We start from the raw sequence: 17,579 nt of genomic DNA, 5'->3' as shown, positions 1-17,579 counted from the left end.
TATATACAAATATTTTTATATTTAGATTAATATTCATATTGATAAAAGGAAAAAGAATAGAAATATAACATAATTAAGATCTAAATAAAAGTGTCAATTGCAATCACAGAATTGATCATTTTGTAATTTTCTATTTCTTTACATTATAAATATTACATTTAAATCTTAAAGCATAAGAATTGTGTGTATGTATATACTTTCCTAGATTTCATAAACGAACACTTTATGCAGAATAGTAGTATTTTTCTTCCTCACACTCTTTCATAACAAATATATATACATTTTAGTTTCATTGTTATGATATAATGTCATACATTCGTTATTCATTAAATGATAAAAGCATACACAAATAAATTTTTGAATTAATATATCTTATGCATGACTACTATATTACACATGTTCGTATTTTACATTCTCTTTTACTACTTTGAATACATAAAGGTACTACTAGATATTTAAGAAAGAATGATATATGATATTATGAAAGGCTACATATATAAAGTTTACAAAATTATATAAACTATGTTACATCAGTTGCAACCATTAAACTGTATGCCGTAAAATTAAAAAAAGAAACAAAATTTTAACTATTTTAGCATTTTAGTGTCTTGTTTGATGAATTTATTATTTATATATTAATTGGTATATACAAGCGCCTTTCGTCTGTAATGAACAAAATTATGTATGTGTTTAACATACAAAATAATAGAAAAAAATTGAGCAAAAAATTTCATAAAATTTATACTATTTATAAATTTTTCGTTCTTTAGAAAGTAGACTTATACACAATCTTCCAAACAGAAAAAATTATATTTTTTTTATATAAATTTCCTATATAAATTTATATAAAATTTTAAATATATATATATAACATACATACGTATATACATATACATGTATATATATATATATATATATATACACATAATTTGCACATTTTCTTTATTTTTAATTTTTCTTTCGTATCTAATGCTAAACAAGGAACATCTATTATGCCTAAAAAAAATAAATATACACATATTGTGTGTACATATATATATACATTTTTTAGTCACATGGAGATGATCCAAACATACGTTTCGATTAAAGATTTGGCATGAATTGAAAGGGACAGATTAGAGATCACGAATTGGAATGCTGAGACGGTGTGAGGCTACCAGTATGTTCAGGGCTATGTTTCTGTTTTTTCCTCTTCTTCTCCTTCTTCCGCTTTTTCCTAGCCTCCTTCTCTTCATCGTGTCTCTTCTGCTTCTTATGTTTCTTCTCATGCGTATCGGAACCACCCACATCCGTCGTCGCAACCTCTTGTCCACTGAGTACTTCTCCAGGCTTATGCTTATGCTTTTTGTGCTTATTCTTGTGTTTTCTCTGAGGAGCTTGATTAACATATCTATATTGTTCTGGTAGCTGAAAATTTATGTTACACATTTAGTAATTTGTTTTTTGTTCCGATATTGTATACATATATTTTAACATAAAAAGACATCTTACTGGGCCAGGATGCAGTCGAAAACCAGCAAGTTGTACACTCGTTAAAGGCAATAACTCCTTACCACATATCGGAGGTTTCTCAATCACTGATCGCAAGGAGCTAGAAAGGAAGGATAAAACAAAATATAATAATTTGCAATTATTCCTCTTAGAAAATTCAAATTACCTATTATCATGATGTCCAGGTTTGTCTATGATACCAGGTAGATTTGGCAGGAAAGACGACAGCTTCTCCTTGAGTTTCTTACCACTGAACTTGCTATAGGAATGTTCGAGACCATAATAGGCCATTAAATTTGTCGCTCCAGTAAGTTCGCTTTCCCCTGAAGAAGCAACAAATTTATCCTTAATAAAATTACAAGTTTTCCTTTAAAAATACTTCCAAAATTTCCCATAATGCTCACATAAAGACAAGAATACAATACAATGCATGTAATTAACATTGATTTTAAGTTCCCATCTTCCTCGCTCACATGACTTTCATTACCTGGGGGTTCCTTCATCAAGTAGAAAGGTCCGCTGTGAACGATGGAAGGGTTCTTGCCCAGGGAAATAGTCGTCTTTAACGTCCCGGTGGAATCCTGACGAGACACAACCGGGGAACGCGCGCCCCTCGGCGAAGACTTCGGTGAGTACTGCTCCACCTTGCGAAACTGATCGCCCATTATCATCCTGGGGCTTTAGTTTATTGCACGTTTACGTCAAAATAATCTACTGATCCGAACACCTCCGGAAATGGATTTTACACAGTCCAACTAACTAAGGACACTCGTCAGCGTCGAAGCTTCATCGACGGCTGCAGCATTCTGACAGGAGTTCGAGGCCGATCCAGGATTCATCTAGAGATAAAAGATCAATTAAAATCATCATCATTATTAATACCATGTTACATACTCTTATATATTTTATATATACAATTTATAATTAACATAGAAAGCATGTGTCATAAAAGAATTATTTATTTATATATTATTATATATAATACTATTATTTATAATATAATTTTACATGAACAATCTATTTGCAAAATAACTTATTTGTATTCGTAGTTGTTTCATGTATATTTAAGCAATATTTTTGAAATTTTCAATACCTCTCAATATCTTCTTCAATAACTTGATGTACTCAATTTATTTATATATATTTAATACATTTTCTCTTCAAGAGAGAGAATCCATGTAAATATCCGCTGAGCCAGGAAGGCGATCGGCATCCTAGGAACGTGCTGCACGCATCGTCGGAATTTAAGGAAAGTACAATGACCTCAAAAAGTGTCCTCTTCTACGACGTGGAACGTAAAAATACTCGAGATACACTCGAATGTACGCTTTCCGCTGCTATCATCGCTTTCCTCGAAGGATAGCGGTCTCTTCCGAGATTCCGGAATCGGCTCGACGCAGAAAACTCGGTTGGTTGCACGCAGTCGTTTTACGCGTCCTCGCTCGTCGCCCACGAATCATATGTGTTTCAGGCGGATCCGCATGACAGGAGATCAAGCCCGGTTTTCAAGTGTCGACAATTTCCGAAAATTCATATTTTTATTCTAGATTATAATTTTATTTCATTTTCCTCACGAAAGAAATTAATTAATTCAATTTTAATTTTTTATTTTTATTCGTCTTTACGAAAATTTCGGCGCATTTTATAATTTATAATAAAGTAGAGAGAGATGAAAAAAATATGTTAGGCTATTCAACAGCCAATAGGAGAATTGAAATGAAACTGTGCGACATGTTTAATGAGGTTAGACCGGATATTTACATGGATTTTCTTCTTGAAGAGAAAATGTGTTAAATATATATAAATAAATTAGGTACATCAAATTATTGAAAAAGATATTGAGAGGTATTGAAAATTAAAACAATATTGCTTAAATATACATGAAACAACTACAAATAAGTTATTTTGCAAATAGATTGTTAATGTAAAATTATAATATATTATAAATAATATAAATAATAGTATTATACATAATAATATATATATATATAAATAATTCTTTTATGACACATGCTTTCTACGTTAATTATAAATAGTATATATAAAATATATAAGAATATGTAACATGATATTAATAATGATGATAATTTTAATTGATTTTTTATTTCTAGATGAATCCTATGTTGCGTACGGTTCGAGCTTGCATGTATTCTGTGAGACATGCCCAGTATAGCACTTTACCTTCGGAAGCAGTAATATTTACGGAAGATGATAGGATGGTTGTCTGTTGGCATCCAGAGAAACAGTTTCCGTATGAATGTTCCTTACCCTTGCCTGAGGAGAAGCCCGATACCTCTGCATTACGTGTCGGAGACAAAGATATTGCAGATGTCTTCAGAAAAACGAAGCCCCTTCAGCTTGTGCATGAATTAGCAAAGATTACACATACTACAAAACACAAATGGTTTCCCAGAAGCAGAGACAAAAGAGCTAAAAAGACAGAACCTGACAGACCATACTTGTAATCTTTGAAAGACATTTCAAAAGTAGCTCTGAAAGAAAAGTTTAAATTTGCTCTAAACATGTAGTTATTTTTAAGGAAATTTATATCAATAAATGCTGTACAAAGATAACTTTTGTGTGTGTTACATTATCTGTATAAATGAACTGAATGAATTACTTGATGATTTATAATTTGGTTTATTTTTTCTTTAAACTTACATATATAATGTTGTACAAATTTTCTATTTAGAAAAAAAGAGGTAGAAATTAGAAATAATTACTCTTATCAATTGGTATTATATTACAATAAGTGATTCCGATATATATTAGACTGATACTTTTATGACACATGCTTTTTATATTAATAAAAATATATATATTTTATCAAGCGACATACTTAATATTGTCCATAAATATAATTATCAAAAACAATAATAATATAATTACATTCTACTACTGATACATTAACATTTATACATATATATTTGCTGCCATGTTTATATCACTGATTTGTAATCTAGCAAAATATTAAAAATTGATTGATTTGTTATATTGTCCCTATCTTGCTATATTACAAATGTTGTGGAAAAAGTTGCCTTTCTCCTTCTTGCATAAAAATTTGCAAAGCTTTGTACAATAAATATCTACCAAATTTTCGTTTTTGTTGCATGCTCCATGTTGCTGCAATGCCATAATATTCGCCACTCTTGCAATTACCTAAATGTTCTCTCCCTATTGCATCTATCATGGCAGCCTCTCTTGTATATGCTTCCACTGGAATAACATTTTGAAAAACATGTAAACAGATCACGCCATGATCACTATTCCATATATCAAGAATGCAGTTGATTTTTTTGTTTGTAATAGTTGAACTGCCAACCCATGTTTTAAATGCATCATAAAGATGATCGAACGGTCTGGAACGTTTGCCTTTCCCAATGTAAAATATAGCGTTAAGGAAGATCGACCAGACTTCAGCTTCTGTCAGATGTACACTACGATTCGGTAGATCTTGTGTTATACGCGGATCTAATAGTAGATAAGTGAAAGACGTTTTTGATCTGCCCTCGCGCCACCTTCGAGATGGATCTGGCGATACAAATTCTTGGAATACATGCTTTTCTAGACTTTTGTAGGTATCCACATGATTTAACCAATCTCCAAACTCTAAATAAGACTTGATTTTGTCGCTCAGTTCAGCGTGATTTTGTGAGACGTTTCGCTGGTTTGGCATTGATGAAGTATTAGCGCCTCTGATGCTTTTTAAACGCATAAGACGTCTTTGGTAAAGCTTTCTAGTTGTATCAGTAATTGGACCAGGTTGATCACCAAGCTGTCTAAGCTCTCGTCTAAGAGTAGCATCATCAATGAATAGTAGCTCTTCTGGTAAATTTTGAGAACTGGATGTATCTAATAATAAAATAAAGAACATATTTTCTAATTGTCCTATTATCAATATTTTTATAGTTAATAATATATTGATGAAATTTTTGTTAGCTTACCAGATGTTATCATTTTGCTCTTGACATCACATTCATTGCCACTGAAGGTACTGAAAAATTGATAAGATTATATATATATGAGCTTGATAAGATTAAGATTGATAAACTTCATCTCTCATTTTTTACAAACAAAGTTGTAAACAAAGTGTTATGTAAATGATTTAACTTGATATAAATTATTATTAGAAGAAAGCTTAGAAAAAAATAAATATTGTAGTTGTAAACTCACCTAAATGGTGTGATGCAAAGCCGTCGTTCTAATAAAATTACACCTTCTTCTGGATCTTCATATTTATATTCTTGAGTGCTAACATATGAAAGCGTAGACCTGTAATTCACATTTTATTCAAGTAAGAAATTGTATAACTTTTGAAAAATACTGTTCTCAAAAAATAGTGTGCCATACTCACGAATTTTTTTCGATTTTGTACATATCTAAGCTTTTGACTCTCAGTATATTCTCCATCTTCTTGGAATCAGTATTATTTTCTAGTCTCGAGGAAGAGTATCTTTCAGAATCTAGTAAATATACCTGTTTTTTACACTGTATAGATGAGTTTACAGTTGGCAGTGAATTATTCTCTTTAATCATTTTTTGTGGCTCATGACATTCATTATTGCACCAATTTTTTGCATGTAAATTACAAGTCTTACTTATATTCATATCCAGATCTTCATTCAGTAATTTTTTGGTGTCACAGTCAACGCAATCTATACAATTTTCTCTATGCAACATATCAAATTCGGTTGTATAAGTAGATTTTATATTATTAGTGAAAGCGTCCGTCATTTTCGGTGCTTTATCAATTTTAAATCTATCTTTTCTGATTGTTACAAATTCGGTATTTATTTGATCATTTTCAAATTTCGTATGTTTCTTAAGATTATTAAAGTTGTTCACAAATTTGTTTTCCTTTTCCATTTGATTAAAGCTGTTGTCCTGAAGATTTGCCTGACTGTTATCAGGTGTTATAAGTAATAATCTATCCTCGTCGTATCTTCCCTCATCTAAGTTTGTTACCAAATAATTGTTGCAATGATTTTGCAAAAATCTCATTTTTGAGGATTTTTTAACATTTAATGATGCATAATCACTACTTGAATCTAGGATATCATAACGAGTATTTTCAGCTCCTTCGAAGATTGTTCTATTCAAATCAACTAGTTTTAATTCGTGACAAGCAGTAAATTCATCAGAAGTGACATCACTTTCATATTGATACGGATTAAGTCTTCTTTTCTTGGAACCGGAATGAAACTTGTATATCGATCTTTTCTTCCTTCTTGGCGTTGATTGTGCAACATGTTTTTTGTTCCAGTTAAATTCGGAACATTGCATTTGAGTTGCGAACTCACGAAACTTCTTGAATACATTCGTGGAAGAATGATTGTTGATGTGCGACGTTTTTTCTAGATTTCTCTTCTTAGTTGTACAATCTGGTGTTGTAAAATTAGGTGACTTACTAACGATGGAATCATTAATATACGACGGTGTTAATGGCGTTTTAGCAATATTTTTTCTCTGTCTATAATTAGGAGTATTAAAATTCGGCGACATACTAACGATAGAATTATTCAAAATATTACATGCTGTCACAGGAATTTCATTGGAATTTTTTTTGTGTTGTTTCCTAGAAGAACTTTGTGTACTATATTTCGAATATTGTCCTCTCACGTTAGGAGTATCGAGTTTTAAAATATTTTTGTTAGAAGTATGTTGTAGTTTAGATGGATAATTCTGTAAATTCTTGTAATATTTCCGTTTATGTGCACTTATATCCTTCTTTACTTCATCCGGCATATCAGAATCACTTTCCGCAATACTGCTTTTCTTGCACTTGTTCCTTTTGCGATTATGCAAAGTCTCGTTAATAGTACAATCGCTTGCTAATGATGTTGAAAAATGATTGATGATTTGACTAACAAGACACTTTTCTTTTTGCATGACATCAGAAAGATGCAAGTTTGCAAAGTCAAAATCAAGATTAATCAACGAGTGGTTTGGCACTTCTTTCTTATCAGTCCATGCAAGATTATTCTGCAGTTGAGCAGTTATAATATTAGTAGCTCTAGAGGAATATTCATCTAAATTGTTCAATAGTTTGTATTTAGTCTCTATAATATTATCTTCATTCAGTGTGTTATTCAAATTTACAATCATTGAGGAAGAGTTTGAATTAAAATCAGTAAGTATATTGTTCATTATTATATTATCCAAATTTGATACTATATCTTTTGACGCAACATATTCAGCAACAATGTCCCCATTAGTAATTAAAACCTTATCTAGAATATTAAGAATAAAAAGATAATAAATAATTCAATTTGATTATTCGAGAATTAAACTCTTAAAAAAAAGCTTACCGAGCACCATATTATACTTTGGCTTGTCATCCTCCTCTTGAATATTCTCACAGTGATTTGCAAGCATTGTCACAGCTTTGAAATACTTTCCGTCAAAGGCATAATGAAATGGACTGCGTCCATCATTGTCCAAATGCAATGGATCGCCACCATTTGTTAAAAGTAACTGTAATATATTTAATCTTCCCCAAGCTGCTGCCACATGAACCGGAGTCATTCCATCATTTGATCTGGAAATACATAAGTATTGCATTCACATAATTATAATATGGACTAGATTTATGATCATACCTCACATTGGGATTGCCACCATGACGTAAGAAAAGCTTGGTGACTTCTTCCGCAAATTCTTCTGAATCATTCCCAATGACCAAGTGAAATGGAGTAACCCCATGCATTGGAATTAAGACATTGGGATCTGCATCTTTATTTAACAGAAGGGTCGCCACTTGCCTGTGTACAAGAAAAATTTGTAGATTAATTTTTTAGGAAATCTATAAAATAATGTAATTCTAGATCTTTTTTGTCATCATATATTCTTGCCTTATGTTATTATCCTCAAGTCCATCGCAGAGGGATGAAGCTAAAAATAAGCCACCCTTTTTTTTCGGAGTCGCTAACATCCTCTTGCAGTCTGAAATAAATGCTACAATATGTATACTTGACAAAAATTTAGTTTATACACGTTTCACTGTAATAGTGACAAACCATGAATAATTTACGTAGCAAAACAATCGATATCAATTAGTTTTCCTTCCCAAATAAATATACATGATTAAACTTTGTATTTTAAATCTCAAAACTTTGACATTTAAACTATATTTCAATTTTTCATTTTATACTTTGACATTGAAACTTCGTATAAAACGTCAAAGTTCTCGAATTTAAATAAATCGTTTTCCTTTATCATCATTATCACACAATAAGTATAATACAAATTTTTTTTTTTTTTTAGTTTAACGTGTCGTCAACCGGTTTACAGTTTGTCATTATATTGACACACTTCAATTCTTTTTGAACCTTGTCTCATATCATTGATTTCTTGTTAATGTTATGTTACTTGACCCCAGTCTGTTGTCAAAAAAAACTATTTATTGCTTTATATTATTTTTCCACTATTTTTCAAAGTATAATACAAATGTCCTGTGATAGGTTACTTTTTCATATACAGTTTATCTTTTGAAAATAGAACGTTTCTAAATAACGACGCTCCGATCGGCCAATCGGAATCAAGCGAGCGAAGCTCCCTCGCTCCCGATTGGTCGGCGGCCGAAACGTCACGAGCGCGCATGCGCGGACGAATCGGCGCGCCGAGCGGAGCCGAGAGAGGCCGAGTGGCGCCGAGGCGGGCGGAGGCGACGACGGAGACGCCATTTTGTTCGCTGCGTTCCGAAGAACGAGGCGTAGTCGTTTTCGGAAGAGAAAATAAAATCCGCGGTATTTCCTGGCCAGGCTGCTTCCGCTGTCGCACGCGTCTCTCCTCCTCCCCCGTCTCCCCCGCGCCTTTCTTTCTTTTTTCTTGTTCCTCGTTGAGTTCCGGCGCAGCAAGCAGCGTTGATGATTGGGATTCCGCGGGACGATCGACATAAAATCACGGTCAAGATCCGCAACAACATGAAGAGGAGCTCGAGTCGCGACACTCCGCCTCCTCGTGTCAAGCGGAGCCGATCCTCGATGGGACGGTAAGGAACCTGGGGAAGTTTCGCCGAAGTTCGCGCATCTTTCTGCGATTCGTTTACTTGCGACACGAATTTGCACGCATTTCCTCCTAATACGCCTTTATTTATTTATTTTTTTTTTTCTTTCCTTGAGCTCGTTTCCTCTCCCTCCCATTACTCCCTCTCGTGATAAGATCGTTGAACTGTGAATCAATCAATGGTGATGATGTGTGGTCACATTTTTTCCTTCGGGCCTTCATTCCTGTGTATATGTGTGATGATTCATTAGTGTGTGTGAAATGTAGTTGGACAACAATTATTTATCTGTATAGATAATTAAGCATGTGAAGAGAGATAAGATATTTCTGTAATCTTGTTTTTTTTTTTTTTTTAGTTCCCCAGTAAGCAAGAAATATTTAATCAGCATTTTATCATGTTGATTTTATATAAATTTTCCAAACGTTATGATATAATGTTGTATAAATATGTTTAAAATATTATTAATAAATATTCTAAAAAAATATTTTAATTGATGTTTTATAAATGTTTTAAAAATATTATTTAATAACATATTGCTCTCATAATATTAATAAAATATTTTAAAAACGTTAATTTCAACATTACCGAAACCTCTAAATCGATGTCAAAGTTTGTTCATAATGATGTTGCATACAATGTTAAAAACTATACTTGACAACAATAATAACGTTGTAGCAATGATTTTTTGCTTACTGGGTAGTGATAACTCGGAAGATTTTATTGAAATTTTTTGCTACACAAGGCCATTCTGCAACATCTAATATTTCTCTACCTATCAGAACTTATACTATGTTTTTGCTACTTGTAAATGTATTTTTTATTCTGTTTATTAGAATTATTATGGAAATTAATGCAAATCTAGCTTGAGGATGTATGGGAGACATCTAAAAATGGTACAAAATCATGAAAATTGTCTAGTTTTCATTTTGATACTGAAGTTACTGGTTAAAAGAAACTATTTTGGCTTTAATTTACTAACTTATTTAAAAATATTGCAATTTAAATTTCTGTTAGTTTTACACATCTTATGAAAATTTATTACTATGATTGATATATTACATTTGAATTGTAGAAAAGATTGTATCATATTTCAAATTTTTTACATGGAACTTTAAAAAACAATGTTGCAAAATTACATTAACATTTACAGAACGTTTAAAAGAAAATAACCATAATTTGTTAAAATTATGACTTTCTCCGATTACTGAGCATCTGGTTGTGTCAATGCTGAAAACAGCTGAAAGTTAGGACATTAAATTGTAGTAATTTTCTATAAGAAGTCTGTTCATTTTAGTTGAACTGGCTGCACTAGTTCAATATAGTCGAGTTTATCTTCTTTCTTCTAATGCGAGTAAAAAAGATGAACTAACTAACGCAGTCACTAACCAATAGTTGAACTAGCTAAACTAATCAGTTTAGTTACAACAAACAAATCTAAGATGTACAGATTTTCTACAAGATGAATGAAAGATTTTACAAGAGTTTGTCTGATTAATATTAATAAAAAGTATTAATCGATCATAATAAGATGTAAAATATGTGCGATTAATTTTACTAAAATATATAGTAAAATTTCATTAATTTCAAAATGTATTAAGAACTACGTGAAAAACTTATGATTCTTTAAGTGGTCTAAATGTACAGAGATAATTTTTTCTTAGAATTTATTCTGAAAATTATGGTAATCAAGGGACAATATGATATTGGAAGAATTTTATAAGAGTTTCTCTGATTAATAAATTAATTCTCTGATTATAATAAGATATAAAATATGTGCGATTACTGAATTTTACTGTATACATATTAATATTTTTTATTTTGTGGTAAATATTAATTAGAAATTCTTATCAAAAATTCTTGCAGTACCATATTGCCCTACGATTACCATGATTTTCAAGGTAAATTCTAAGAGAAAATTCTCTCTGTGTAGCATTGGTACTTATCATATCTCCCATACATCCTCAAGCACATTGTATACCTTAACATTGATTAATTTGTATATTTTGCGATCTCTAGGTATGAGGATTCCAGCGACGAACGTATCACTCCGGAGAGAATTCGAAGGCGAAGCCGGGGCGCAAGGAGTCCGAGTCCGCCTACCCGAGCCTCCTCTCACGCGCGCTATGTCGAGTCCAGCTCGCATCGCGACGAGTATCTGCGCGCGCCGCGCGATGTGCCGCGAGAACGACCCTACAGCTACAAGGTTCTCTGCGTCAGCTCCATCCATCCGAAAGCCAGCGACGAGATGATCAAGGATACCCTGTACAGGGAGTACAAGAAGTTCGGCGACCACTCCATTCAGATCTCGCACGAGCCGGACGAGCGCGTCGCTTACGTCTGTTTCAGGAGCTCGGAAGACGCTCGGGACGCGAAGCACGCGAAGCCCCGCATCATCATCTACGACAAGATGGCCATAGTGGAGCCAATGTACGACAGAGCCGAGAGCTATCGTCGTCCGCGATCCATCACGCCGCCGGATTACGAGAGATACTACGGACAGGCCCGGTCGCCCGGACCCACGGACAGGCACAGACCGCTGGAGAGATACGACCGGGTGTACGGGCCGCCGGTGAACCTGCCTCCGCATCGGGAGATGCGTCGCGAGACCATTCCGCCGCCGCATCACGAATTCGTCCGGCCTCCGATACATCCTCACGGACCGCCGCACGTTCATCCGCCGCCTCATCACTACGGTCCACCGCGACACATGATAATACGCCATCCCGGCCACGGATTCGAGCGCGTGAGAAACAAGAAGGACAAGTTCCCCAATTATCTGCACCACGTGTCGCCCGAGGACGACCCCCTCGCGACTCGAACCTTGTTCGCCGGTAATCTGGAGATTAATATCACGGAGGAAGAGTTGCGTCGTATCTTTAGCAAGTACGGGATTGTCGACGACATCGATATTAAGCGTCCGCCACCGGGCACTGGAAACGCTTACGCATTTGTACGCTTCCAGACACTAGACATGGCACACCGGTGCAAGGTCGAACTGTCCGGTCAGTACATTGGTAAATTTCAGTGCAAGATTGGTTACGGCAAGGCCACTCCGACGACTCGGATATGGGTGGGCGGACTGGGACCGTGGACCTCAGTGCCGCAGTTAGAGCGCGAGTTTGATCGGTTCGGTGCAATCAAGAAAATCGACTACATCAAGGGTGACAGTAATGCTTACATACTCTACGATTCAATCGACGCTGCTCAAGCAGCAGTCAAGGAAATGCGCGGTTTCCCGCTCGGAGGACCGGATCGTCGGCTGAGAGTGGACTTTGCTGACGTGACGCCTGGTTTTGGCTTCAAACCCAGACCGTATCCCGAGGAGAACAGCGACTTCAGGCCTCGTCCGGTCGATTACGAGTCTCCCTATGGGGATCCATACGGACCCGAGGGAGAGTTCAGTTATGGACCAAGAGGTTTCCGAGGTGGCAGAGGTAATGCAACGTGGCACGACCGAAGAGGAAATACTCGTGGTGGCTACAGAGGCTCTTATCCCGAGGGTTACATGCGCGACGAGGCCGACTGGCCAAGCAGAAGACCACCGCCCGAACTTGAGTACGAAGCGCCACGTGGTCTGCGAAGATCTCTGTCGCGGGAACCAGGAGTGGACAGATCCAGATCGCGTTCTCCACGCAGACGACAGATGGATTCGGACTCGGATTCCGAGAACACTCGCAGTGGGATGTTATCGACCTCTCGTACGTTGCCGGACGTCGCTCGCAAATCTATCGCCGTCTGGCAAGGCGCGTTGATACTGAAGAACTCGCTGTTCCCGGCCAAGTTCCATCTGACCGATGGCGAGACAGAGATCATCGACTCGCTCATGAAGGACGAGGAGGGTAAGCACATGTTGCGGATAACACAACGGTTGCGCCTCGATCAACCCAAGTTGGACGATGTGTCTAAGCGAATCCAGACGTCCAGCTCGCATGCAATCTTTCTTGGTCTAGCCGGTTCGAGCACCGCGATCACGAATGATGATGCCAACGTGCAAACGCGGCCGCTGCGCAACCTCGTCTCTTATTTGAAGCAGAAGGAGGCGGCTGGTGTGATATCACTGTTGAACAAGGACACAGAGGGCACCGGTGTTCTCTACGCCTTCCCGCCTTGCGCATTTTCGACGGAACTTTTGAAACGCACGTGCCCTAGTTTAAGCGAGGAGAGTCTTAAAGAGGATCATTTGGTAATCGTAGTGGTTAAGGGAGGTAGCGCCTAAAGAGAAACCTTTAGTATCTCTCGTCTTGTGTGCGTATGATTTTATATCTCGTAAGTGCAAAGATTCTCTTTAAGGCTTCTGGATTCTAGACGTGGTCATCTTAGATTAAGTGACATTAGAGTGGGGATAGCGCTGAAAATTCTTGGATGCCATTTTTAAATGCAAAGATTTTCGATGAAGCACTATTTTAGATAGCACACTTTTAAAATACTTTGAAAACTATTCTTTTCCTTCGATAGTCGATCAACAACTGTAAAATGATTATGATTATCAGACTGTCATGTGGAATGACTGCGCATGTGCAAGACTATATACGGATCAGGTTTTAAGTCACAGTTTTATGTTATTTTATAGCTGTTGATTGATTATAGAGGGAAAATAATAGCTTTCGAGATATTTTAAAAGTGTACTAAAGTCATCTGAAGTGCCTTTTCATCAAAGTATCTTTTTATTGCAAAATGCCATCCAAGAATTTATAGTGTGTATTTTCTCGCCTCCGACATCATAATTCCAACATGATCGACGAGGAACCAGGGGTCTTAAGCAGTGTACAGAGTGTGAAAGAATTTAGGAGAACTTGTGTTTTTTGATCGATGTAAGTATTTTGCTTTTTAACGATGCTTCCACAGATGCGACGAGATTTGATCTTATATAATTATAGATTAGGAGAGCTATTGATAATATTTGAGATGATAATATTTGATACTTTACTTTACACACGAATGTATATTGCATTGACTTGAGATGTCGAGAATATCAACTTTATTTCAGAATTAGATGTATGATGAAGATTCGCGACGTTTGACATTTGATTTAATTGAATTTACTCTAGTGAATTTATTCTAGTACTTAGGATTTATACAGACTTCTACATGTTGTATAAATTTCATATTATCTTGATGAGATTACTTGGGTAAATTCTTGAAGGTAAAAATTTAACTGCGCGGATTTTCATCACTCGTTTTCATGAGATCTCTTCATTCTTGTAGTTATTAATTAAGCTTAACGCTAGATGAGTAATTTTAAAATATATTACCGGAGAATATTATTTTTTTTTGTACAATATAATCTTACATGATTTATACGATATACTTTTTCAGAAGAATGACTACTTTTCCATGAATGTGTATATTGTCGACATTAACCGCTAATACAAAAGCTAAGAGATTAGAATACTTATTTTCTATCAAAAAACACAATTTTGGTACTGTTCCCCATTATTCTAGTTGACCATCTATCAGATAATAGCGATTACTAGTGGAACAATTTTTATCAAGATCATTATTCATTATATTGAATCTTATTAGGAACAGTGTAATCCTTATTACAAATATGTGTGTGATTACTTCGAAATGTAGTATAAGAATTTATTTGTATTATACACAATTACAATATATATATATATATATATATATATATATATATATATACATATATTACACACACACACACACATATATATATATATATATATATATACTAATATGATTATACGTATATATTGTGCACCGTTCTTTCACATTTGCAGATATGCATATTATTATTTCAATGTAATTGCTTAAATCTTTGTTGCAAATTGCAGAATGAATATCTTTCAAAGATACGTGTGTGCATATCAAAGTAACTAAACATGCACTTATTCTGCTTATAATGAAAAAAAGATTTTTTTGTATGATTGTAGATTTTAACAATATTAAGTCAAATATTTACACGTTTTCATCGACAAAGCTGTACGCTTCTAAATAATACTTTTGTTAGAAAAATTATGTGGACAACATTCACGAAGAGTGCACTTTAATATATGGCAAATACATTCAATAGCTTTATAATAATGAAAGGACACTATGTGTCAAATGAGAATATAATTTGCAAAAATCTTTAAAAATGTGAAAGGTCTGGTTTAGAGAGTATATTTGATATGAAAAACATGTATAATTAAGCGTTCAATACTTCTGTAGATTTATCTTTAGTGTGACGTAACATATAGTAAGTGATAGTGCAGTAAATAATCCGTGAATAGTTATGACCAGTTTCTCAAGTTTGGACTGTGCCGAGAAGTGAAGACAGTGAGGAAAAAAGGAGCAAATCCAGGAAGAGACAGAAATCTGTTAATCGTAAAGCAAAGTTTATTCCTATCTGTGTTTCCATAATGTCACCGAGAGTTTATTTCTTTCCAAGTGAGGACTGATTTTTTTAAAGGACAGTGTTTGGTTCGTGGTATAAAAAAAAAGCGCTATAAACATGTGTACAGTGAAATGTAAAAGAAAAAAAAGAAAAATAGTGATTGTGTTCCACATTCAAGTATGAGAAGCGTTTTGTGCGAATACATATCTGGAATATATATTTCTATATTTATTCCAGAGATGGAAAAGAAAGATGATCTTCCTCATACTTGGATGTGACTGAAGGTGCAGTGGTTAAGAGTATAACTTAGTGTTTGAAACGGAAAAATAGATGCAGTTTATGTAGAGAAAAATTACAAAATGTGTCAATTTTCTTAGCACCGTTTTTCTTCACCTTAATAATTAAAAAAAAGAAAAAGAAAGAAAAGGAAAAATCGAAACTTCTCAGGAACTCAATAATATTCACAGTGATACGTTTTCTAATGAATGTTGCTATTCGCGAGGAAAGTAAAAAGGAATTAGACAAATTCTAGGGCCGTTAAAAAAATATCGAATGTTCAATGCTGTAAATCTTCGATTATAAAAGAATGCATGCACGTGGCCGACAAATTAAGTAGACTATTTTTGATTCTCAAGAGAGTTTTTTTGTACTCGGTATGTAGAAATTTAGTTTTTCTTGCTTTTTTGTTAAGTGAAGTTTATCGTGCAACAATATAGTGCTGTGATAATACATTTGAGCAACGGTTTAGACAATCGCGAGAATGTAGATTGTAGATTTCAAGTGCTTGTGTTGCCTGAGAATGATTTTCCTTCTTCGTTTGCGAAGGGAGGAGGAAGGAAGGAAAGAAGGCTGTCCTATCATTTGTATCTATTGTTGGCCGTAATGAAAAAAGAAAAAGAGATTGCCACTGTGACATTAGTGACATTTCTTGTGGTTTGTGAAAGAGAGAACAGCAGTTAAAGTCGCGAATTAACTTTCTAAACGCTCTTATTCGAAATTCTTGTTTAAAGAGGAAACTAAAAGTAGCTGTGCGTCTGAAAGAAAAAATAGTAGAGGCAGAGGAAAAAGTAGAGAAGGAAAACTGTAGGAAAAACAAAGTGGTTTTTCATTGTTTCTGGCAAAAATTCTTTCAATCTTGTGTGCGGGTAGATCAAAAGTGAGTTCTATCAGTGGGAAAACTCCTGGTTTCGATTTGCATCAGTGTTGTGCTGCTTTGCTCCTTTCCTGCAGATTTTCCATCCTTATCCCATCCTATTCACCGAGTTTCATTGTGACCTCTTCTGGTATCGCTTTGTAAAATTGTGAAATCTGTTTCAGAGAGAATCGAGGCCAAAGGAAGACATCAGATTGCTGTATTTTTAAATTTGCAAAAATAAATTACGCAGACACGGTCACTTGAGACAATATTATGCTCGTCTTTCTTTCGCGAGTGTTTTTACACGAATCTCGACTTTACATCGCAATCTTTAATATGTATATATATATATATATATATATATATATATATATATATATATATATATATATATTTAAAATTAAAGATATTAAAGATATAAAATATATATAATAATATATGTATATATATTATATATATATATATTTCTTTATATTATATATATATATATATTTATTATATATTTTTTTTCCTTTTGCAGTAAAAAATATATGCTCATTAATTTTTTCATCGATTCTTTCGTAGAACCTTGAAATTGCAAAAAGTTTCTTGTGACATAACCTATTCTA

General features: G+C 34.4%; 4 protein-coding genes across 8 annotated transcripts; 2 read left to right on the top strand and 2 right to left on the bottom strand.

Annotated features, from left to right (window-relative positions):
• Positions 1-97: 97 nt before the first annotated feature.
• MED19 (mediator complex subunit 19) lies at positions 98-2,966 on the bottom strand. The gene is made up of 5 exons (XM_029300123.2): positions 2,585-2,966; positions 1,979-2,330; positions 1,658-1,814; positions 1,492-1,591; positions 98-1,407 (listed from the first exon to the last, which is right to left on the bottom strand). Exons 2-5 carry the CDS (start codon positions 2,160-2,162, stop codon positions 1,123-1,125), a joined length of 726 nt encoding a protein of 241 aa, XP_029155956.2. The 5' UTR covers positions 2,163-2,330; positions 2,585-2,966; the 3' UTR covers positions 98-1,122.
• A 50-nt stretch (positions 2,967-3,016) lies between these two features.
• On the top strand, positions 3,017-4,064 carry mRpL42 (mitochondrial ribosomal protein L42). 2 transcript variants are annotated; one of them, XM_029300101.2, is made up of 2 exons: positions 3,017-3,234; positions 3,603-4,064. In XM_029300101.2, exons 1-2 carry the CDS (start codon positions 3,172-3,174, stop codon positions 3,954-3,956), a joined length of 417 nt encoding a protein of 138 aa, XP_029155934.1. In that variant the 5' UTR covers positions 3,017-3,171; the 3' UTR covers positions 3,957-4,064. The 2 variants fall into 2 exon arrangements, with proteins under 2 accessions (XP_029155934.1, XP_029155935.1); XM_029300102.2 differs by having other exon boundaries at positions 3,018-3,336.
• A 51-nt stretch (positions 4,065-4,115) lies between these two features.
• LOC114928762 (uncharacterized) lies at positions 4,116-9,570 on the bottom strand. 4 transcript variants are annotated; one of them, XM_029300098.2, is made up of 9 exons: positions 8,820-9,570; positions 8,343-8,433; positions 8,091-8,252; positions 7,800-8,029; positions 5,846-7,721; positions 5,665-5,763; positions 5,436-5,485; positions 4,814-5,343; positions 4,619-4,707 (listed from the first exon to the last, which is right to left on the bottom strand). In XM_029300098.2, the coding sequence occupies exons 1-9, from the start codon at positions 8,827-8,829 to the stop codon at positions 4,678-4,680; spliced, it is 3,078 nt and encodes a 1,025-aa protein (XP_029155931.1). In that variant the 5' UTR covers positions 8,830-9,570; the 3' UTR covers positions 4,619-4,677. The 4 variants fall into 4 exon arrangements, with proteins under 4 accessions (XP_029155929.1, XP_029155930.1, XP_029155928.1 ...); XM_029300096.2 differs by having other exon boundaries at positions 4,116-5,343; positions 8,508-9,564; XM_029300097.2 differs by having other exon boundaries at positions 4,116-5,343; positions 8,803-9,564.
• On the top strand, positions 9,148-17,242 carry nito (RNA-binding protein spenito). The gene is made up of 2 exons (XM_029300100.2): positions 9,148-9,481; positions 11,513-17,242. The coding sequence occupies exons 1-2, from the start codon at positions 9,357-9,359 to the stop codon at positions 13,710-13,712; spliced, it is 2,325 nt and encodes a 774-aa protein (XP_029155933.2). The 5' UTR covers positions 9,148-9,356; the 3' UTR covers positions 13,713-17,242.
• Positions 17,243-17,579: the final 337 nt, after the last annotated feature.

Source organism: Nylanderia fulva, unplaced genomic scaffold (genome assembly GCF_048542155.1).
Source record: "Nylanderia fulva isolate GAGA-0341 unplaced genomic scaffold, ASM4854215v1 Scaffold9, whole genome shotgun sequence".
NCBI classification, from domain to species: domain Eukaryota; kingdom Metazoa; phylum Arthropoda; class Insecta; order Hymenoptera; family Formicidae; genus Nylanderia; species Nylanderia fulva.
This window is presented reverse-complemented; position numbering and strand designations above follow the sequence as displayed.